Source organism: Macrobrachium rosenbergii, chromosome 37, assembly GCF_040412425.1.
Source record: "Macrobrachium rosenbergii isolate ZJJX-2024 chromosome 37, ASM4041242v1, whole genome shotgun sequence".
NCBI classification, from domain to species: domain Eukaryota; kingdom Metazoa; phylum Arthropoda; class Malacostraca; order Decapoda; family Palaemonidae; genus Macrobrachium; species Macrobrachium rosenbergii.
This window is the reverse complement of record NC_089777.1, coordinates 19,981,537-20,006,646: the sequence shown is the minus strand read 5'-3', so window position 1 is coordinate 20,006,646 and position 25,110 is coordinate 19,981,537. Positions and strand designations below refer to the sequence as shown.

General features: G+C 36.6%; 1 protein-coding gene and 1 pseudogene across 22 annotated transcripts in view; both read right to left on the bottom strand.

Moving 5' to 3' along the window:
• The window catches only part of LOC136825392 (putative divalent cation/proton antiporter TMEM165), a 49,304-nt gene extending 40,267 nt beyond the window's left edge, over positions 1–9,037 (bottom strand). For 9 of the 22 annotated variants that reach the window (XM_067081677.1, XM_067081681.1, XM_067081685.1 and 6 more), the window contains exon 1: positions 7,470–7,621. In XM_067081677.1, the coding sequence (XP_066937778.1) occupies positions 7,470–7,474 (5 nt within the window). In that variant the 5' untranslated portion in view covers positions 7,475–7,621. Of the gene's footprint in view, positions 1–2,323; positions 2,629–7,469; positions 7,750–8,664 lie in introns of those variants that run through there. The other 13 variants (XM_067081680.1, XM_067081693.1, XM_067081701.1 and 10 more) reach the window with 13 other exon arrangements.
• A 392-nt stretch (positions 9,038–9,429) lies between these two features.
• Positions 9,430–19,733, bottom strand: LOC136825391 (lipase lipl-1-like; annotated as a pseudogene).
• Positions 19,734–25,110: the final 5,377 nt, after the last annotated feature.

Here is a 25,110-nt window from a genome sequence, read left to right as displayed (position 1 = left end):
AATGGTATTTGACTGCCTTAGCACAAAAAAATTCAAGACAAATAGTAGCCACAAAATCTTAACAAAATAAAAACCTCCAAAATAATCTGCTGCTAAAAATAACAAAACAGGCATTAAAAGTTTTCCATCATAACAGTAACGCAGCTAGATAATTATCTGGTAATTCTGAGAACAAGCTCCGTACGGAGATATGGTTTATTGATAAAATCACTTGGCCAAAAAGTATAGAATAAGGTGTATATGATGCAATACAGGTGGGATACGTTGAGAAATTTGCCAAAATAATATGAGAAATTTACTGTCTTTTGTTTATGTTTTTACGTTAATCCTTAAGGGTCTGGTACTAAACAGGGCGTTCCACAGAGCTTTTCTGCGTAAAATCACTAGCAAAAATGGTATATTTCTCACTGCCTGGTGCCACAGTAGGTGAAATGAATACCAGGCAAAGGGTAATTTTAGGGAGAGCTCTTAATGGATATGTTTATTTATTAAATTTTTTGACTGAACAATACAGAAAAGGGTGTACATAATGCTGTACAGGTGTGATAACTTAAGAACTTTACCATATTAACGTGATAAATTTACCATCTTTTGTTTGTGTTTTTAACCTAATCCCTGAGGGGCTAATATTAAACATGGCGTTCCAAGTAGCTTTCCTGTGTAAAAACGTAAACAAAAGTCAGTAAATTTCTCACATTATTTCGGTAAATTTTTCACGTTAGCCTATCTCACTGGTACTGCATCATATACCCCTTTTTCCATAGTTTAATAAAAAAATTGAATTAATAACTGGAGCAGATTGTGAAAACGGGCCAAACCTAACCTTTCCAGAATGCCATATCCTGACCTTATCTTCCTAACCTGACTTACGGCGCTCTACCCAGACCTGGCCAAGGGGGCTTTGCCCCTCCTAGATGCCCCCAAAGTAACACTAAGTATCGGAAACTCATTTGCAGGACTAAATTTTTATTCTGACACACAGTCTGGCACTGGCTACGACCTAACCAAAAGCAACCTGAACCTAACCTTTGCTAGAGCATCGTGCCCTGACCTAACCTGACTTAGGGTGCCATGCGCTATAGGCTATCAGAAACAGATCAGCAGGACTAAATTTAGGTGAAATTACCATCAATTACACTTCTCTCACTACTCTGCATACTACCATCATAAATAATACAGTATGTCCACGTGGAGCTCTTCCATAGAATTACCATGGGTAGATCTAAGTAACAGATACACGGTGGGTATTTAGCGAGAAATGGCAGCTTCTTATAGTATTTTGGTTGCTTATTTACAATTTAACGTTATTTTTGGGGGTCAGCTGTAATTAACATGTAATTAACCCCTGAAGTCCATCTAACAAGGGGTTTCCATACGCGATCTTCACAAGATGGAGCACGGCTACGTCTTGTTTCGAATGGTTCATATTTTGTCCGGCAAGTGCAATAACTTGTTAAGGTATGGGTACTGCCCCGCCCCCCCCCCGGCCAGCACTAAACACAGCGAAGGGACATTCCATTTGGCCAACAACAAACAAATGCACCGCCAATGTTAGAAGCCCTAAAAGTGTAGAGAAAACCAGTTTCCAAGGTATTGCACTTGCCGGACGGGATACGAACCATTCGAAACAGACATCTTGTGAAGATCGCGTATGGATACCCCTTGTTGGACGGACTTCGGGGGGCTAATTACAGGTTAATTACAGCCGAGACCCGAAAAATAACGTTAAATTGTTAATACGCAACCAAATTACTATAAGAAACTGCCATTTCTCGCTAAATACCCGCTGTGTATCTATTACTTAGAAATACCTTACCATGGACAATAATACTATATGTGTCCCCAAAACAAAAGGAATATATTATGGTAAATTGCAAACAGACTTCCAGTTGGCCCAGTGCCAAAATAGGTCGAGTGGATACAGGACAAAGCACCCTTAATGTCTATAGCCAGGGATTACCCCCAAAATCATGCCAGGGCCAATATGGGATACCGTAACCATTAGGTTAGTCCCGACTGGCGTAACGGAGGGCTCCAACAATGAATAACCCAGTAGAGATGAATCATAATTAGCCACCTAATTAACCAAAATTACATATTAAACAACTTTTTTAAAAAGAAACCTCGCAAATCCACCGAACAACCGGACTGGTGACCTAAATAAAGCTAAGCCACACGAGACCTGGCAACGTTGACCCGAAGCCCAGGACAGGCCAATTTAACAAAAGTCCCTGACGCTATTTTAACACTCATTATAACAATAAAAGAGCTTTAATTCAATCTACGATCATTCTGAAGACCGGAGGAGCCGGGGAATCGATACCTGCGGTGAAATGGCAGCTATCTCTCGCGTACGACGTCTGGAGACCCTATTGGCAAACAGCAGCTTCTCCCTTTGACGTGTTGACAATCGAGGCAGTCAGCTGGGGGCTGAAGTCTGCTAAGTCATAAGGAATTAAAACATACATGAGGAAAGAGACGCATAATTGGCTCTCCTTGGGAAATAGAAGGGGATTCAGCGCCTCGTCACGTATTCGGTACTGTATTTGTGGGGGTCGAATGCCTTCGTTACTCCTTTTCGTTTCGTCTATTGTGTTGTGTCTTTGGCATGCTACGTAAGCAAGGCGCTGTTGGACGTTTCGTACCCGAAAACGTCTTTCGGGCAGTTTCGAAACGGTTTTTGAAGTTGGAGTGGCGAATTGTATTGGTTAGAAACTCACTGATTATCGTCCAGGTGTTCCTGTTGCCACATTTATGTATTTAGGATGCATTTGAGCTTCTTCATCGCTCGAAGAAAGGAAAAACGTGACTAATAATACACGATACATGTAAACTTTTCGTTGTAATTATTTTGTATATGGGACTGAAATTAAATTCTTATTTGCTGTACTGAAATATAGATTAGAAACGGTTACTGAATTACAACAGTCAAATCATTTATGTTCAATTTCATCTCTCTTTTTTGTTATTTCTATGCAGACTTTGTTTAGAAAATAGGCCTAAACCATTCAAGGCTCCAATTGGTCCACGTGAAGATTCTATTGTTCTTTATCATTGCGCGGTGAGCATCTCACCATATAGCCTACTGTTCCCTATTTTCAGTGCTAGATTGCGATGTAACACTTGGTTAAAATGATTATTATTCATTATTAAGTTAATCATATAAATGAGTCAAGAAATGTTGTTTCATATCATAATGATATAATGTTGCTAATATAATGAACACTAGTTCAAAATCGCGTCTTTCTTCTGACCGACTTCAGCCATTGGAAATTCGTAGAATTTTCCTGTATATTATGTAAAACACGTGCCTTTTTCATAATCCGCCAAACATATCATAAGCTGTTTTTACCAGTGTATATAACATCACTGCTTGCAAAAAATTATATCAGACAGCAAATTTCCTCTTTTGCATTACAAGCATAACAACAAGATCCCCTTGTCACTGCTCGAGCCTAGTCCCATATTCAACCGCTATCCATCTTACCAAAGTTGCAAAATTGTTGAGAGAGAGAGAGAGAGAGAGAGAGAGAGAGAGAGAGAGAGAGAGAGAGAGAGAGAGAGAGAGAGAGAGAGAGAGAGATGCTGTTTGTTGTATCTGTATAACATGAAATACTTGTGCTTTATCTAATTTATCAAAATATTGATGATTACCACTGAGAGTCAATTATCATATTATTGAATGAATTCATAAGTCTAACTGAATTACTGAAAGAATTTATATGCCTAAATGCACTGGTACTTAATCCAAGGGGACAAGACATTTAGAATTTTCGATTTTCTTATAGAATTCTGAAAGACCAGCACAGAAAAATAGACTGTTTTACTTATTAATAACTGACTCAGCTAATTCACAATCAACCTATCCAAATTCTTCGTACTTAAAAAACTCCCATTTATTTGTACAGGACGCAAAATCATCACAAATGACTGTTGCTGTAGATATCAAAGGCATTTTTTTTTTCTTAACGATGTAAAAGAGCGATCTTCTTTGGGTCAACGTACGCGCTTTCAATGCACCTTGAGGTACGAGTCATCTAGGGTTCGGCAACCTGCAGTGACGTTTCTCCCGAGACGTTTCTTTTGGGTCGTTTTAAAAATTAACAGTTTTAAACCAAAAAAAACTTAATAGTGATAATTATAATTGAAATTAAGACATAGTAAAGTACTTAATAGTTGAAAATAGTAAATTATATTAGAATATTCGACAGTTATGGGGGAAAGAATGCATACACGTGGGTAAAAGGAGCGCAGAGAACGCATTCCAAAAATGTTTCGCCGGTAAAAAGGAAAAACTGATTAGCATATCAAGTCTTCTCGTTTGTATTGCATCATCAAGAGAATTATTATTATTATTATTATTATTATTATTATTATTATTTATTATTATTATTATTATTATTTGACAAAAATGACAAAAATGTCACGAAGGCAAAGTCCGATTTTCCATTAGCTACCTACTGCGACCGTTTATTGAATGCCTATCATTTCTTACGAGCCGATATTCAGCAACATTCAAGAGAGAGAGAGAGAGAGAGAGAGAGAGAGAGAGAGAGAGAGAGGGGGGGCATTACAGTTATCCATTAGGGCCTTTGAAGGCTAAATTATTCGACTTAATCTAAGTACAAATGGAAACTTTCTGTCTTTAGAAATGAAAAAATAAAATAAAAAAATAAGAACAAGATAAAATAAAAGAGAAATAACTTCAATATAAGCCTAGATCCTCGCGAGTGCTGTGAGTTTAAGGCAATTCTTTTTTGTCAATCTTATTTCAAATCATCAGCGTTCGTACTTGAGTGGTGTAACTTTTGCGCGCTGCTCTCTCTCTCATATTATATATATAATATATATATATATATATATATATATATATATATATATATATATATATATATATATATATATATATATATATATATATATATACAGTATATGAAAGAAATAGATTTTTCAGAAATGTATATTAACATGTTTTTGCATATTGTATTTTCTGTGGCGACACTGATTTGTTTCCAATTTGTAACACATTTACCATTAATAAATTTATTTTTTCTGTAAAACATTAATTTTCTTACAAGGCTCTGCACAATGGATGGACAAGTATCGGTTTTTTCTTAAAACAGCCAAAATGGGATATCACGAATGAGCCTAAAAAGTGTTCGGCTTTACCCGGAAATCGAACTCGCGGCCTTCTGCCATGCAAAAAAAGAAGAAGAAGAAGAAGAAGAAGGAGGAGGAGGAGGAGGAGGAGGAGGAGAATGAGGAGGGGTAGGAGGAGATCTGGGAACTTCCATATTAGGGAGATTCTCGAGGAGGCGGAGGAAGAAGAAGAAGCACAGCGCGTCTCCCGCTAGCATTCGATCGCCGTTGTTTTTCCTCGCCGTAATCTGTCATTGCCCCGGAATAATAATTCAAAACAGATAACCTCAACACATCAAAACTTCAAGTATTCACCACATCGCCCCTGTGACCTGCTAAAAAGGGTAACATGAGTCAGTGAGTAATCTTGGGTGACTCGGGATGACGCAGCGCGATACTCTGCCATTATTATTATTCTTGCTTGCTAATAATGACAGAAGACCACTCGAAGTCTCGAGATAAAAAAAAAAAAAAAAGTCACACTGTCCGTGACTCTCATTTTGTCTGATCTAGGAAGAAGAATTATCTGGGTTGATCGTTAATTGCTCGACATTTTTTTATTAGTTCACTTAGAAATAAATCAGACGGAATAAATCGATGTTTGTGGAATAAACAAATAAGACCTAATGGATAGAACAGAAAATAGAATAGAATATAGAATTTAGGCCAAAGGCCAAGCGCTGGGACCTAAGAGGTCCTTCAACGCTGAAGGGGAATTTGACAGTAAGATGGTTTGGGAGGTTTAACAGAAGGAAAACCTCGCAGTTGAGCTTTGAAACAATTGTTAGAGATGGTGGAAATCTAGGTGGAAGGAAGAGATTATGAATGGATGTACAGTAAAAGGAATGAAAGAAGACGCAGCTAGGGGACGAAGGGACGCTGCAAAGACCCTTAAGTAATGTCTACAGTGTACCACGTGAGGTACACTGACGGCACTAACCCCTTCCGCGGAGTAAGACCTAAGACCTAATGGAGGTCAAGATGCATAAGATTCCGTAGGTTTGTTTGAAAAACAAATCTTCGAAACGCACAAAAAACAAACAAACGGAACAAATCGATGTTTGTGGAACAAACAAATAGACCTAGTTGAGAACAAGTTGATTAAAATTCCTCTGGTTTGTTAAAAAGTCTGATAAATAAATTGTCATATGTTGTTAAGACACGCACAGTCTCTGTCGAAGTAGATACCCCACTCTATTCCTAAGATCCCCTTCTAGACGACTTATTTCCAAAATCCATTCCCAGACGATTATTGGACGTGCTATCTTACCGAGAATGTATTACACTGTCCGCTGGTACCATACTACCAAACTTCTGTTCATGAAGGGAACCTGGTTATTTCTAGTTTAAACAACTGACTGTTTATATAAGAACGTCAACTCGATATCGCGAGAGACTTGAAATCTGAAAACTGATGCAAGACTGTATTCAGAGAATACTTCACATATTAAGATTCTCGTCACACATGACTGGTGACGACAGCAATTGTTTGCATCGAGAGATATTCGCTCTGAGAGTTAGAGCACTTGGCTAGAATACGGTGAGAGCATTATCTTGGACACAAGCAGCGATGTGAATAGTCGCTTTAAATGCACAAACACACATATGCACAGAGCAACCGACAAGCACGACCATTCATTGAATATTATAGAACTAGGTCAAGAACGACTTGACCCATTTAGTCTACGGCATAGACTAACTAATCGTCACATGGTGACGGTTTTCCTTGGGTAAAACGACTTAGGTCTCTTTTTCAGACGCCATGATCGTCTCTTTAAAAAAGTCCAGGATGCCAGTCTCTCCCCTTCTCAGAATCTAAGAGTCTTAGACCAGTCTCACTGCCATAAATAGTGCACAGCTAATTGGGCACTTTAATACAATGCTACTCAACACTTTTCAAACTAGTCAGCACTTGCATACATGTGGGACATAGGACTCAGGACAAATAGGCTTTTCAGAGAACAAGATCACGTGTCGGCACAAGGTCTGCTGAATTAATTGAATAACAATGAAATGATTGTCAGCTCTAGTGAGTCAGTGAGAATGTGGCAGGAGCACTCGCCCATAGATAAATAATGCCAATATTTTGAAGAGTCTGGACAGTCTAGAGAGAGAGAGAGAGAGAGAGAGAGAGAGAGAGAGAGAGAGAGAGAGAGAGAGAGAACGCACTACATTGCAACGAACATCCACGGTAACATCTGACGAGAGAGAGGCGAAGTTTATCGACACCAGACTCAACATCACATCATTAGTCACAGTCTACCAGAAACACTCATAATTATCACTGCACGATGTTACACTTTTCCGCAATGCTTTTAACCACTACTTACGACATTACAAGACGACCTACAACGATCTACAACAGTCGTCCCAAATCCACGGGCCCTGACCAGACACGAAGAGAGAAGTCAGGGCGACTGCTGAACATGGCTCGGGGGGCCCAGCCGTCACCTAAACGTTGTGAAGAAGAAGGAGGGGAGGGGGAGGAGGAGGAGGAGAAGAAGTGGAATAGATTACTCCCAAGGTCAAGACGACGAACCAGAGAATGGGAAGAACTGCTTGCTTTGATTAAACCTTCCTTGTGAAAGGACAAGACAGTTTCTGAAACTGCCCAAGCAGTTAGAACCAGTTCCTGATTGAGCTGTCGTGGCCTCACTGATACATAGCTTTTGCGAGATTCTGTGACGCAGAGGGCGACGATGACGTTAAAGTTCTAAAAATAAGATAAGAGCAACCCTGCGGCTGCATTTCAGGATCTATTTTATCACAGATTCAAATAGATGGTGTAAACTCCCTACAGGATTATCGCAGAACAAGCAACCACGTCTCTGTAGCGATTAATGTGTACCCAAGTGGAACGATATTTTGATAACGACGATGCCATGGGAAAATGTTGCCATCAGAGACGTAGGTTATGATTAATTTTAGGAAAATCGTAACGTCGCGTTTTTCCAAGGGATATTTAGAGAACGATTTGTGATTCAAAACGATAATATGTAAACACACCCACATTTTTTTCCTATTAAAAAAAACTGTTCGAAATCTGAGAGAAAAAACACTAAGTAATACATTTTCCTATTAAGATTCTACGCTGGAGGTCAGTCAGTCCTCCTTGCATGAGAAGATTGCGAGATGAAACAATTGCTTCTAGTGATGGATTAAAGGAAAAACACCATTCTTTAATAAAAAAAAAAAAAACTATAAAACAAAGGACATTCACAGTTTAATTAATTTCAAGTGACCTATTTACGATATTATTAATTTGTTTATCACATAAATAAAAAATAACAAAATGGTGAAAAGCAATACATCAGAGCAAGCAGGAATAAAATTATCTTTTTGTATAATGAGGACCGCTGTAATGTGACGCAAAAGTCTTCAGGATTGGTGCCCCTATAACGATCTCCCTGGGGACCTAATCTCAGGGTAGAATGACCTAGGACCACCCACCTCATCCCAGATCATCTACGTGATGCAATACACATCTTTCTTCTTGTGACACACGAACAAACAAGCAAACAATACCTGAGTCACCCAGGAACAAGACGCTGTGCTGGCTTACCAACCACTCTAGGTCTACAACTTCTTGTTCACATTCGCCAGAGAGCTGGGCCTTAGTACCACCAGCCGATATCTATAGTTTCCGGAGTTAATACATGTTTATTTGCCGTTAAATTCACAGAATGACGTTAGATTACATCAAGAACACACTCAAATACGAGGTTACACAAGTACAAAGGCACAGACACACACACACACGATCAAGTTTCAAGGAAAAGCAAGCACACGAGGGTACTGGCTCTAGTCAGTGACGCAACGTATTAACAAACGCAAACAAGCTTCCCTTGAAGTAGTTAACATGTTTAATTCGAGTTTAATTTCCGTCTGCTTTCGAGCAGAGAAAGAAAGGGGAGCCCTCCCCCTAAATAACCCATAATAGCCTCCCCTCCACCTCCTAAGAGGGCTCTAAAGACCGCTAAAACTGACGTCACTGAAAGATGACGCAATGGCTTTTCTCTAATTGTAAAAGAACTATATGAATTATACTTTTATCTCTATGGCTTAGCATTGCAGAGCTAGGCTCAAGATTGCTAGGCTCGAAAGATGGGATGCACTGAAAATAAAGGAACAACCATTCTTTTATTATATTTGTTTCATAATAAATATGTAGCCTACTTGTTCATCGAATGGGAATATTACATATATATATATATATATATATATATATATATATATATATATATATATATATATATATATATATATATATATATATATATATAGGTTGCATATGCAATATGCAAACCATGTACACATTCATAAAATTTTCGAAAAACCAGTTATGAAATTAGTGTAGAAATAAAAAATAAATATTTCCTTAATACAAAATCAATAATATTTTTTAAAAAATCTGCTGTATTTTCGAAAAAAGTAATTTCCTTAATGAAACATTTTCATTCCAAAACAGTAATAAACACCAGCTTAAAAAAAAAATTGAAAATCAATGAATTACATTTTCAGATTACATTACAATGGAATTACATACAATTACATACCAGTAATGCCAGTCTGCTCAATAAAGATTACATTTGCATTAGTGCATACCAATCCATCTCTATAATATTAATATAAATTTATAAAAATAAACCAAATAATTATATTTCCATAAGTACAAAATCATGAAACTCAATAAACAAAAATATCAAACAAAAATATTTTTCTTGAATAGAATAGTGAACTAAAAAGGAACAAAAAACAGTTTATAAATGAAGAAATAACTTAAAATTTGAAGGTAAACTTTAAAAATAAAGAAAGGAATGCGTTCTCCTTAAAAAAATCTGAAACTAAATAGGAATAATGTTAATTTGAAAATAAAATAAAATTATTTAGATTTACTCCAATAAATTTCCTATAATATATATATATATCTATATATATATATATTCGTGATTCAGTTATACATATAGATACATATATATTATATATATACATACTGTATATATAATTTAAAAATAAACAAAAATAAATTAAAACTTACTCCAATAAATTTCCCCAAAAATATATATATAAAAATATATACCAATAAACTGTTCGCTTCCAGCCGTCTACATAGCATTGCCGTCTTGATGCTGTGAGAGAAGATCCAGGATTGGGTAATATAAGAGAGTGTCGGCCTGAAGAGCCCTGTGGAGGAGACACGGAAAAGTAAAGGAACACTTATTTATATAACTTGAGTAATGTAAAGATTAAGTATATAAAATAAGTCATATTTTTTTTTAAATTCACGTCGAGAGGGGATCTAGAAGTGTTAAAAAGAAAGGGCTTTCAAATTTAAAAGAATACTCAATAATGCAGTTTATGTCAGGGGGTTCGATTCCCTGTTGGTGAGCTTTCTGATGATGTGGAAGTTTTAGGTTTAAGCGTGACTGTGGCGCAGTGATTATATTTTTTTTTCTCGGGAGCCACCCATGATATGTAAAATGATTCACGGTTCTCTCTCTCTCTCTCTCTCTCTCTCTCTCTCTCTCTCTCTCTCTCTCTCTCTCTCTCTCTCTCTATATATATATATATATATATATACATATATAGATATATATCATTCACTGACCTTACACATTCTTGAAAATTCAAGCTACTTTTAACATTAAATATACATACAATATATACATATATTTTTTTGTTTGTTCATACAAAATATACACACAAACTTACAAACATACAAACATACATGCGTGCACAGACCCTCACGACCGTCAAAATCTGAAAACTGAAATTTTGGTGATTTGCCACAAAAACTCACCCAAATCAAGCCTTTCATGACGAGAATTTGAAAGCTAGGCCCATAAATCAAAATCCATTGCACCTTTAAACCACCTTTTCTGCGCTTTAATAACAACGAGACCGATAAGAATCAAATTAAGCGACATATTAACTTATAAACTCTCTTGGGTCCCAAACGTCAATTATGGCAGCGTTCAGGAACAAAAAGCCAAGCCGAACGGAAAACGGCAGAGCTTTCTTACCAAATGAAATCGAGGTGGGTGAAATGGTCGTCCTCGATCTTGGCTATGTGGACGACGTGGGGTAACTTCGCCAACAAGTGGAGAACGTCCTGTTGGGGAGATAAAGGAGTAGAGCTGGTCAATTCGAGCAACTGAACACAGAGGGTAGTGTTAATTCGGTCAGTTAACCACAGAGGACTGTACTGATGTGATCTGTGAACGTACATCACTTGTGCAAAGAATGGCAATATGCAAACTGATTACACAATTATTAAAAAGGTTTGGAAAATTTTTTATTCTTTGAAATTATTCTGTAAAATATCCTGTTGGGAGATAAAGAAAGTCAAGAATACAGTTAATTAGGACAGTTAAACACAGAGGACATACTGGCATGATCTGTCAACGAGCAGTACTTGTGCAAAGAAAAGAAACTGGTTAATTCGGACATTTAACCACAGAGAACAGTACTGATATAACTTATGAAAGTACAGTACTTGTACAAAGGGGATCAATATACAAATTATGTACTCAATCATTAACAAGGTTTGAAAAACTATTCTGTTCTTTAAGACTACTCTCTTCTTACCGCCGGGGAGGCCAGCCAGTCATTTTTGGACCAAAACAGGGCCACAGGTGGAGTTGCCCTCTCCAGGTGATAGGAGGGGGGTTCAATCTGGCCATAAACCTCTTCGTTTCCTTTGGTTCCAAGGTCGAATTGCCGGAAGTACCCTGAAAAGGAAGATAAGAAAGATTATCAGTCATATTTATTATAATTTTGGAATAATTTACACCCAAAGTGGGTCATACTTGACCTAGATTCGAACCAAGGGCTTTTGCGGAAGGTCACAGGTGACAGGGGCCTTTATCCACTCAGCCATCAATCAAGAATAGATTGATAATTCCCATCTGGTGAAAGAAATTCCCAAAGTGGAATATCCATTATATTCACTATATTTTGGGAATACCTACACCCCAAGGAAGTAAATTTAATAACCTAACCTAACCTAACCTACATTAGAACCATTTTGGGGATGGCCACAGGTGACAGCACTCTTAATCCATTCAGCCATTGATCAAGAATTGGTCAATTCTGTATAATTCCCATCTGGTGGAATAATTCCCAGAGTGGAATATCAATTATATTCACTATAATTTGGGAATAACTTACAACCAAAGGGCACCATATTTGATAGTGAACCTAACCTGACCTAGATTCGAATCCAGGCCTTTTGGAGACAGCCACGGTTGACAGCAACCTTAATCCGCTCACCCATCGACCAGGAATTGGCCACTTATATCTAATTCCCATCTGGTGAAAGTAATTCCCAAGGTGGAATATCAGTTATGTCCACCATAATTTGGGAATATCTTACACCCAAAAGGTTCCATATTTGATCATTCCCAACGGAACTTTTTGCGTCAACAAGACACTCACCTGATCTGACCTCCTGTAAGTAATGGTACAAGGTACGGGCGGAAGTTCCGGCGGGTGTATGCGCTAATATGACAGGGAGCATCTCCTGAAATAATAATAATAATAATAATAATAATAATAATAATAATAATAATAATAATAATAATAATAATGATAATAATAATAATAATAATATGACTGGGAGCATCTCCTGAAATAATAATAATAATAATAATAATAATAATAATAATAATAATAATAATAATAATAAATAAGTACATTTCTGACTCATCAGGATCGAACCCAGGGTTTTCAATTGAAAGACGGGACAGCTGAAAGACCTGGGTTCGATCCTGATGTGAGTCAGAAATTTATTTCTGTTCCACACGTGATTGTGTGTTGAATATCTCTATAATAATAATAATAATAATAATAATAATTAATAATAATAATAATAATAATAATAATAATAATAATAATAATAACCATAATCATACTTATACTTAGGCAAAATGAGAATTAAAACTAATTACTTTATCTATGTCACAATAATATACATAAAAATTCCAGGAAAATCCTTGTGATTACTTAATCCCAGTCACAAAAACGGAAAAGAATCCTTCTATCTACTTAACTTCTGTCACAAAAACATATATAAAAAAATTCCAGGAAAATCCTTCTACCTACTTAATCCCTGTCACAAAAAATGAAAAAAAAAATCCTTCTATAGACTTCACCAAGGTCACAAAAATGTAATAAAAGAATCTATGAAAATCCTTCTACCTCGTTAATCCCTGTCACAAATAAGGAAAAATCCTATTATCTACTTCATCTCTATCACAAAAAAAAAAACAAGTAAAAAATCCGCCGAAGTTTCTTCGGCGCAATCGAGTTTTCTTTACAGCCGCCAAAGCGTATAATCAAGGCAATCGAAAATAGATCTCTCTTTCGGTGGTCTTGGTAAAATGCTGTATGAGCCGCGGCCCATCAAACTTTAACCACGGGCCGGTGGTGGTCTATCCTATATCGTTGCCAGAAGCACGATTATGGCTAACTTTAACCTTGAATAAAATAAAAACTACTGAGGCTAGAGAGCTGCAATTTGGAATGTTAGATGATTGGAGGGTGGATGATTAACATACCAATTTGCAGCCCTCTAGCCCCAGGAGTTTTTAAGATCTGACGGCGGACAGAAAAAGTGCTAAGAGAAAATAGTGCGGACAGAATAAAGTGCAGAATAAACATAAAAAAAGTGCGGACAGAATAAAGTGCGGACGGATAGACATAGCCGGCACAATAGTTTTCTTTTGCAGAAAACAAAAAACAAGAAAATCCTCTGTCTACTCCATCTCTCTCAAAAAAAAAAAAAAAAAACTAAAAAAAAAAAAAAAAAAAAAAATACCAGGCAAGCAAATCCCGGTCAGAAATACCTTGTTCAGCTGATCGGGGTTCGACCCGGTGATCAGGAACAGACTGTTGTGGCAGATGGCAGACGTCCAACGTTCCTCGTCGCAGAAAAACGTCACCAGATTGTCCATCAACGTTCCGAAGGAGAATATCTCGTGGCGGCCGAGTAGTTTCAACGTTTTCTGCGAGAATAAACGCTCAGTAAGTGTTTATATATACACAAAACAGCTTCTACAACAGTCATGTATAATAGTGAGAATCTACGTCAGTAAGTGTTTATAAATGTTATACAGTTTTTTCTTTCAAAGTAAGCTTCTTACAGGCAGGTCAAAGAGTGAGAATATAGGTCAGTAAGTGTTTATAAATACGTTATACAGTTTTTTTTTCAACGTAAGCTTCTTACAGGCAGGTCAGAGAGTGAGAATATAGGTCAGTACGTGTTTATAAATACGCTTTACAGTTTTTGCAAAAGAGTCTCGTTACAGTAAGGTAAAATAGTGAAATATAGGTCAGTGCGTGTTTATAAATATGCTATACAGTTTTACAAAGATGCAGGATTTTTACAAAGGAGGTTTGCTACAGCCAGGTAAGGTAGTGAGAATATACGCCAGTGCGTGTTTATAAATACGCTATACGGATTTTTTTTTTTTACAAAAGAGGGATTTTGATGGCTTTTTAAAGTATTGCCTACGCACACAAGAGTGGGGATACCTTGTTTGTATGTATTTGTGCGTGTATGTTTATTGTTTTGTAGAGTGATACACGTATATATCATGTTGTATTGGGCATATTAGTTTATATTTTAGTTTAGGGTCTAAAATATATGCAAGATTAATATCGCAAAGTAAGATGATATTCTGCACAATATCTATTGGACAGGCAATCTTTACAAAAGTATAATACATCATCACATACACAGACACACATATATATCAAAATGCAAAAATAAATAAATAAATAAACAAAAAGTAAACTATTACAAGAAGACATTTCAAGTACATTAATCTTCCGTGGTTTAAACCAGATTTAGTTCCCCGGCTGAGCGACAGGTGCCGCTGGGTGCCGGGTTACAAACTCAACCGATAATTCAGTCGCTATTTTTTCTTATAAAATTCAAAATAAAACATTAACTCACCATAAAAGTAGAGGAAAACCAAGACAAATACTTCAGGGGCCTTCCATGTTTTCCACGAAGGCTACGGGTCCCATGGCTACCATGAATCTCACCTGAAAATGGTAGTGAAGGTTTAGGGGAATGAGGCCAATAAGCGATAAACTGCAAATCTTTAGATTAAGCCTAAGTGCTCTAGATTAAGTTTTGCAATAAAGTAGATCATTTGAGCTATTATTTAATTGATTTCATGTTCTGCTATAGCTCTTCGGGGATATGAAGCTATCAAATGGCCTAGGCTGACATACAAAGAGCTAGCATACAGATTTTGACCAACACTGAACCTATGACACGAGTTTCATTAGACTCGTATATCCAGCTGGATCCAAAATCCAGTGTTTGAACAAGATAATCAACTGGCTAACTTTACGATACTAAACGATATTTGATAATGATCTTTTGAGGATATTCAAGCACCTGCAGTATTACTAGAGCCAGACAATAATTCTTTAACATCAGTCTCATTGATTTGGTAGGCCTAATTGAAATATTCCACTCTGTTCTACATTCCACGGCTTATCAGCAATCAGCCCATTCATTCCTATGATATAAACAACATCTTTTGCACTGTACTGGTAAACAACACCTTTTGCATTGTACTGGTAAACAACACCTTTAGCACTGTACTAGTATAGAAACACTGCTAAAAAACATTAGTACCAATGAGCAATTTACAGTTACAACTTCCACTGAAGCGTCATCTTCACGACGTACCTTAGACGCATACTCTGGCCGTTCGCTCATGAGCACCCAGAAGACAGTGGTTCCCATGCTGAATCCTATGTAGTTCAGGTCCTTCTGTCCAGTTTCGTAGAGCACATAGTCTATGGCAGCTGGGAGGTCGTAGTAGCCCATTTCGTGCCAACTAAGAAAGAGGTTAAGGTTTTGAAATGCAAACAAACATTAGAGGTAAATTCATCAGGACTTAGATTTCTTTAGTAAGGAGTGACCAGTAGAATCTACGCTAATAGGACTGAAAATAGCATTTCATAATTAATGTACATAATATTGAGATAAACGGCATATACTGCACATACTGATCTCAGAAAAACATTTCACAAGCAAACTGGTACTGAAAGTACACTGTAGGTCTACTGTTGTTTATGCCATATTACGTATATATGTAAGAGTTTCAATGAACAGTTACCTGATTAAGTGTGTACAGATGTATGAGTATTTAGGGTGAATTTTTAAGTACAACTGTGAGTTTTCCATACCAGTATGGTGTCTGATAACTGACAAGGAGGTCTGAGATAAATCTTTAGTCTCTTTTACATTAACACAAGCGTCTTTGTGCCCGTGGTAGGGCGAAAAGAAGGTATTAATCTCACCTGAACTCCCAGAATGCCTCTTCACTCGGGGACAGGCTCACGTGATTCTTAGAGTAAGTGTTGCCCCTGGCGTTAGCTAACCAGACGTCATAGCCCTTACTTGCCAACAAGTAAGCTGTAGAAGTAGTGAAATTAGGTTAGGATTGCTGACGATGTAAAACGTCAATGATAAGGGTGATAGTGCTAGGTGAACTGAATGTTAAAATAGGTTATAGTTATGAAGAAAGGGTGGATGTTTGAAGCATTAGTATGAATTGTAGTCGAGAAAAACTTTGGGATTTGTTCTGAAAAGGACAATATTAGTAATTAAATAAGGCGAGGAGTACACTAGTGAACGGATGGAAGAGCAACTTGATATTGGTAATAATAAGGGGAGTATTAACAGATATATTTGAGCATTGCATGACTGAAATGGACGTGATAAAATAAATTCGTTTAGATGGGACAGAGAGAGTTCCACATGTTAGCTTGAACACTATTATGACTGCAGAGATTGAGCAAGAGGAATTGCAGGAAGAATTTCAACTTAATGGCCCCTTAGGACTTGTTCCATACGAGTAGGGCCTTATCTTCTGAACAGAAATAATAATAAGATTGGATCAGTGAAGAATAAACTAGAGTTCAAGATATAGATATGAGAGTGAGGGACTGAGACAGTGATGGAACACGAATCCACAGTTGTAAGAATCAGTCTACGGTTGATAAGTAGATGAACATACACATTTACAAGTCTCCCTTTTGGCAGGAAACACACAGCGACCTACCCAAAGCCTTCTCGGGCGGATCGTTCATGATGAAATCCGACGAGGAGCAGAGGAGACAATGGTGGAGGAAGACGATTGGTCTGTGATCGTTGGGAGACCTGGTTTCGTTGGGGCCGTGAGGTATCCTGTGCAGCTCAAGGATGTAACCATCTTCTGTCGTGACGTGGTGGACTTCTGCAGGGTAGCCGTTGGCAATGATCATTTCAGGCTGCAAAGAGTATATAAAGGAGTACATAAAGTCTTTGGAAACGACATAATCATGAAGAATGTCGGTCATTATTTGATAAATAAACTGCCTAGAGTAAGTCTGAAGATACAGACCTCCTCCTTAGCTGTTGTTGGCTGACATAAGCTGATATTGATTAAGTACTAACATTTGTCAGATAAGCACTGCAAGACACAGCAGAAATCTTTCAAGCATGGTTGGTCATCCGATTATTTTTACAGATAAGTCTAGCTTCATTTAACTAGCTAATGTGTTATTCAGTGGTAGAAAAGTTATTATTTCAGCTGTGTGAAAATGAATTTCAAAACAGAATCCAATCCTACATTTATTGCTACTGGCCTCGGGGGAAGAGGTACAATTTCCATTAAGGAAAACCAAAAATTCCATGCCCCAGGGCTTGTGCCCTCAAAGGCCCTGAACCTTTTAAAGAAATGTTTAAAATCAAATCAATTACATTAATTTTAATAGGCGTACATGATACCATAATGTAATATGTACAGACCTAGGCCTACATCTGTGTGGGATAATAATCTAGTTTTAAGTTTAACAAGTTTTTATCAAGGACTCCACATTCCCCTAAGCCTATGTGCCTGTACACCCTAAATCCGCCCCTGATTGGAAAAGGGATTTTTAGATTTCAATAGGCACTCTTTTGCCCCAGAATCCAAAACATTAGTTACCCAAACCCTAGCGTTCCCTGGAACAGGAATGTCCTGGTAATACCCCAGTACACTAGACAAAACTGATATCACATCTTTACTTTTACTATATATTTCTTCCTAGATAGAATTCCCTTCATCAAAATTAATCAACATAAATGAAACAAAACAGAACTGGTGTGAAGCAACTTACAGTTGTCAGGTTTGTAAGGCGATGGTGTTTACTGGAAGCCCTCAGTATTTCGTCTGCCCTGTTTCTTACAGACCCTTCGAAGCGCCTGTAATCCATGGACAAGCCCAGGGCGGGTCTCAGAGTAGCTAGGCCTAAGAGCGTTGCGAGGACAAACAGCACTTGCCTCATTGTGGTTGATGGTGGCGGTACCTGAAATGAATGTTTCGGTATTTCAAACAGTCGTCAGATGACACTAAATGATTTCTCCCTATTAATTCTTTTTCTGCCGGGTTACCATATGAGTCCAGAGGTCCACATCGGTCTTGTTAACTGCTCCAACACCTTTAATACACTGACGAGCTCTCTTAACAAACCTTGTATTACTGGCTTTATCTGAACATACTGTCACAGTCTGTTAACCATCATTACTATTATCACCAGCGATATCATTAACATTTTGATCATTATCACGATGTAAAACGAGTTGTTTTCACTAGAAACACACTCATACTTACAGATCATTTAATTAAAAAATCCTAATACCACGACAAAGAACTAGGCCTATCTTGGTTCAGAACCCTCTTCGTGAATCTAAAGGGAAATATTTATATCGTATTTGGATTAAGAGCTGCAAATATATTCCTATAAAATAATCTTTTATTTTACTTCAGTGACAAATGACACATCACATTACTCTAGGTTTACTGTTTTTTTTTTTTTTTGCCACTGCGCTACATAACCCCATATCGATGCAATTCTAAAATAGAATATTTACAAATTCAATCTCAATCGTCACGAAAACATATTATCATAACCTCTATCGTCAAATCTGAACGTACTATTTTGAAAAGCAAGACTGCTTAGGCCTGTAAGTCTATAAAACTGAAAGGCATCACATAAAAATCAATGATCATGATTCCAGATCAAAGTTTACCGAAGTGTTTGTCCAGAAAAACCGACGAATCTGTATGGAATGAGATCAAACATTTATCTGTAAAACGAAGTATGAACTTATCCCATATAAAAGTCTATAAATTCAGCTTAATCACGTAGGTCTGGGTAATTCTATGGCTTAAAGGATATACAATGAATTAGCAACATGTAGGACTAATTAGACCTATCATGAGAACACTAACAATTCTAAATAATATAATTTGAAATTCTGACGCTCTGATATGAATTAATCAGCCATTTTTAATGAAATAAACGTGAAGAAGACGAACTCTAGACCAACAAGACACTATAAACTAATATATGCTTGAACTAGTTCAAACATCTAGTTTCTTATTATAGACCAAAAATAAAAAGTTACGTAATGCATACCGCTTATGAAAAGAAGCGTAATTAATCCACGAAAGTAACACCTACGGAGCACTGACGGGCACTCCTGTGTACACACATGCAGTGGTCAACTAGGTGGAATTAATGAGACTCAAATGATGAGGCTTTGGGTGATGGAGAGAGAGAGAGAGAGAGAGAGAGAGGTGGTGGCATTTGTAGGTGGGGTAGGGTAGGATGGGGGAGGGGGGAAGAGAGAGAGGTGTTGTTGATAGGGATATCGTCACCTTAACTGTTGCCAGATAGCAATGGGATACTTCTAATTCGTTAAGTATTAACTACAACTTCTCGAGTAACTTAAGTGATATATAACAAATTATTTATTATTTTTATATTATTGACACTTATAAAGTGCATCGAATATTCCAAAAGTGCGGAACAATATCGTAAAAAAAGAGCAACTGGCATCTCAACCGAAGATGATCTACGGACAGCTGATATGTGATATCTGTGACGCAAGAGAAAATATATAAATATATATAAGAAATAAAAGGAAAAATAAAGAAATAAACTCCGAGAAGACCAATAAAGATAAGTTTATTTCTTAGCAGTATCAATTCAACTGACGAAATATATTATATATTGAAAACAAAATAAAATAGACGCAATTTTCTAAAATATTTAGAAATCTATAGCGTTCAGAGGTACAGATTTTTTTTTTTATCGTATCTTTCACCAACAGAACTTAAGCAACTCTGGGTTAGGTAAGTATTTAAACGGGTGCCTACCACTGAAATTTGACACTTAGGGTACAAAGGTTATGGTGACTGAATGAAATATGGACTTTGTACTTGTTTATCTCTGTAGCTGAAAATATAGGCCTAATCATAGCCCTGGTTCAACTTTTTCTACCCCTATCACCTGATGATATAAAAGTATGACTGTGAGCAATAGATAATTATGTATCTTAAAAAAGCTACAAGAGCCACGAGAGAGAGAGAGAGAGAGAGAGAGAGAGAGAGAGAGAGAGAGAGAGAGAGAGAGAGAATTTTCCTGAAAATAACTTCAGTAAAGGCTGAACATTAGTTCGTACATAGTTTCACCTGTTTTATTTTATATAACTAGAATCAACGAAACTAATTAACACAAACCAATGTTAATTTTTGCCTTTTCTTCAATCCAACGCGATAATTAACTATCATTAAGTCTGGTTAATTACAGCAAACAATTATTTCTGACGAAATCAGAGCTAAGCCACCTGGGAAGTTCATTTGGTTTACTCACTGAAATTGCGTTGTTAAGTAACCATCTCTCTCTCTCTCTCTCTCTCTCTCTCTCTCTCTCTCTCTCTCTCTCTCTCTCTCTCTCTCTCGAAAATATGTAATTATTATTCATTACTTAACATCATACTTGTATTATTCTATCTGAAGTGGTAGTATGCATAGACCTATATTTCCAACTAACTGATCTCTCTCTCTCTCTCTCTCTCTCTCTCTCTCTCTCTCTCTCTCTCAAAAGACTGTCACGCAAAAGAAACACCTTTGAAATTCGGCTCTGCGTCACACCTGTCCTAAAGTAGGTGACTCACTCAGCCATCCCGTCGATATTGACAGGAAGCTTCGCTTGATATAGAACGAAGGACTCTGTAACGGTCGCGCTGACAGCGGACATGATCATTAAACAAGTCTTTCTGTTGCGGGTTTTACTCTTTTTATTTTGCTTATTGTTAGAGTTCGCGGCCGTCATTGTGGGATTAACTTACTACTGCGTTAACGTGTATCATTGTAGGATTAATTGCTCGAAGAGTTCATGGGTGCTTTTGAGGGATTAATTTCTTGTCGAGTTCACGGTCGTCACTTGTGGGATTAACTTACCACTACGTTAATGGGTATCATTGTAGGATTAAAGCTCACAGGTGCTTTTGTTGGATTAATTTCTTATCGAGTTCACTTGTGTCATTGTAGGATTTACTTCTTGCCGAGTTCACGTATCATTGTAGGGCTAATTTCTTCCAGAGTTTACAGGTATCTTTGTAAGATTGATTTCTTACTCAGAGAATGAGTGCATTGTAAGATTAACTTCTTACTGAGTTCACTAGTGTCATTGTGGGATTAATTGCTTATGGAGTTCATTGTGGGATTAATTTCTTACTGAGTTCATTGTAGGATTAATTTCTTACCGAGTTCATTGTAGGATTGATTTCTTACTGAGTGAATGGTTTCATAGTAAGATTATTTTTATCGGGTACACGGATGTCATTGTAAGACTAACTTCTTACTGAATGCACTTGTCACTATAGAACTAATTTCTAATTGGGTTAATGGATATCATTGTAAGTTTAATTTGTCGAGTTCACGGGTATCATTGTAAGATTAATTCCTTAGTGAGTTCAAGTGTCATTGTAGGTCTAATTTCTTATCAAGTTCACGGTGTCATTGTAGGGCCAACATCTTACTACGCTCACTGGCGTCGTTGTAGGGCTAGTTTCTTACTGGTCTAACCGGCGTCATTGTAGGATTAATCTTACTGTTCTAACCTCCGTCATTGTAGGATTAATATCTTACTGCTCTAGCCGGCATCATTGTAGGATTATTATCTTACTGATCTAACCGACGTTATTGTAGGATTAATATCTTACTGAGCTAACCACCGTCATTGTAGGACTAGTTTCTTACTGATCTAACTAGCGTCATTGTAGGATTAATATCTTACTGATCTAATCACCGTCATTGTAGGACTAGTTTCTTACTGGTCTAACTAGCGTCATTGTAGGATTAATATCTTACTGATCTAATCACCGTCATTGTAGGACTAGTTTCTCACTGATCCAACTAGCGTCATTGTAGGATTAATATCTTACTGATCTAATCACCGTCACTGTAGGACTAACTTCTTACTACGCTCACTGGCGTCATTGTAGGACTAATTTCTTACTGATCTAACCGACGTCATTGTAGGATTAATACCTTACGGAGTTCACAAGCGTCATTGCTAAACCATTTTACCTCTCCAGAGCAATATGACGCAAGAAATGATAAACTTCAAGATAAACTATCATTGTAAGGCTATGATATCTTAAAATGCGTCTATCTCGCTACCAGATTCTTTCAAAATAACTCAAGGTATGATAAAAAGTGACTAAGAGGCCGCGGTTCGGGCCACATGATGAATTTACGCACTTTAAAAACGCGATAAAGTCAATGTTTATCATTCTAGAAATGATAAAGATCGATAAAATGGATATAAGGAAGTGTTTGTGGTCCGTCAGATAAAGTAATCAATTTTATCAATAAACCGAAGGTTGTTTTGCGTTTAAAAAAAATAACGTACTTTATATACTCTCTTTCTAACAGAGAGAGAGAGAGAGAGAGAGAGAGAGAGAGAGAGAGAGAGAGAGAGAGAGAGAGAGAGAGAGAGAGAGAGAGAGAATGTCGTTTTAAACTCTTTGGCTCTACTCTCTCTCTCTCTCTCATAACTATTCATGAGGCTATTGTTACACACACACACACACACACACACACAGAGAGAGAGAGAGAGAGAGAGAGAGAGAGAGAGAGAGAGAGAGAGAGAGAGAGAGAGAGAGAATGTCGTTTTAAACTCTTTGGCTCTCTCTCTCTCTCTCATAACTATTCATGAGGCTATTGTTACACACACACACACACACACAGAGAGAGAGAGAGAGAGAGAGAGAGAGAGAGAGAGAGAGAGAGAATGTCGTTTTAAGTATGTACAGTTTATATATATATACACACACACACAGAGAGAGAGAGAGAGAGAGAGAGAGAGAGAGATATATATATAGAGAGAGTATATATATATATATATATATATATATATATATATATATATATATATATATATATATATATATATATATATATATATATATATATGTTTCCCTTTTATACAGGATGGCTTCAGTTTTACACCTGGGGTTATTCTCGCTACAGTCAAATAACCACCAGGTGCATAATTCAATGCTTAAATCAACTGAGGAATTCTGACGTACGACGAGATTAAATAAAAACTAAAATAAACTGAAATTATAAGCAAGAATGTCTTACTGTCACTTATATCAATGGGTACTGAAACGATCCAACCATCAAGGTCTCCTAATACCACTGTAGGTATAGTAGGCCTATCCTAGTCAGCTGCTACAACATAGGCCTAGCTTAAAAATGGTAAAATTTAACTTCTGATGCCATATATTATATATATATATTAATTATAGGCTTATCTGTGAAAATAACCTCGCTAAACCTCTCCAAACACACACAATTTTTTTCCACTAAGCAAAACGACTGGCGAGGAAAAATGACTTTGTTTACCATAAAAATGTATTTAAAGAAAACGTTATTTTTTAATTCAAAGAAAATTGTTTTAAATGGTAAACTTGAGTATATCCTTGTTACGTATCCATAAAATAATGTAAAACTTTAATGAGTTTTTTCAGTTGTATAAGTTTTTTTATATATTTTACCTTATATACGGAAGGAAGGATATAATAAATACTCTAAGGTTTATTATAAAAACATATTAAATGATTATCAATATGGACTCGCATCTAAAAGTCTGGGGTAACTTCTTAATCTAAATCCCAATATCTTAGTCATTACCATGCTTGAATGTTCTTCTGTCTGTTAGGCAAGATTACTTTGAAAGTTTTGCGTAGATTCTCACGAAAATTCAACTAAAAGCGGACCATGTAAGTGGCAATATCTTAGTCATTACCATGCTTGAATGTTCTTCTGTATGTTAGGCAAGATTACTTTGAAAGGTTTGCGTAGATTCTCACGAAAATTCAACTAAAAGCGGACCATGTAAGTGGCTATAAGTGATAAAATTTTGGGAGATATAGAACAGTAACTTCAAGGAAAAATAATTTTTTTTTTTTTTTTTTTTTAGGATGGCAGTTTCGCCTTGTTGAAAATGGTGGGTGATACAAATTACTGAAGTTAAGTTAGATCCGGAATTCTTCCTTTCTTTTAATTTTTAGTTTTCTCTCATTCTCTCCACATGACTGAACCTTCTTCGAGCCTCGGGTGTGTAAGGACCACCACAGGTTTGATTACAAGACTACATGTTTGCATTTTGATGTAATAAATTTGTTTATATTTGCTTATTTTTGCAAAATAAATGATAAATAAAAACATCTATTTAATTAATTATAAGGTAATTGTTTTGTTTTAATAAGGTTTAATATTGGAAAATGGCCCACATAAATATTTGGAAGGTATAAAAAATGACTAAGAAATTTATCTTTAAAAAAAAAAAACTTTCTCGAGAAACAATAACTTTAACATTTCCCAAAACTCAAAATAAAGAATCAAGATAAAAAAACACAAAAAAAACAGCCCCCACAGCAATAATTGGAAGGTATAAAAAAATTACTAAGCAATTTATCTTTAATAAAAAAAAACGTTTCTCGACAAACAATAACGTTAATCTTCCCCAAAAATCTCAAAAGAATCACGATAAAAAAACACACACACACACACAAGAGAGAGAGAGAGAGAGAGAGAGAGAGAGAGAGAGAGAGAGAGAGAG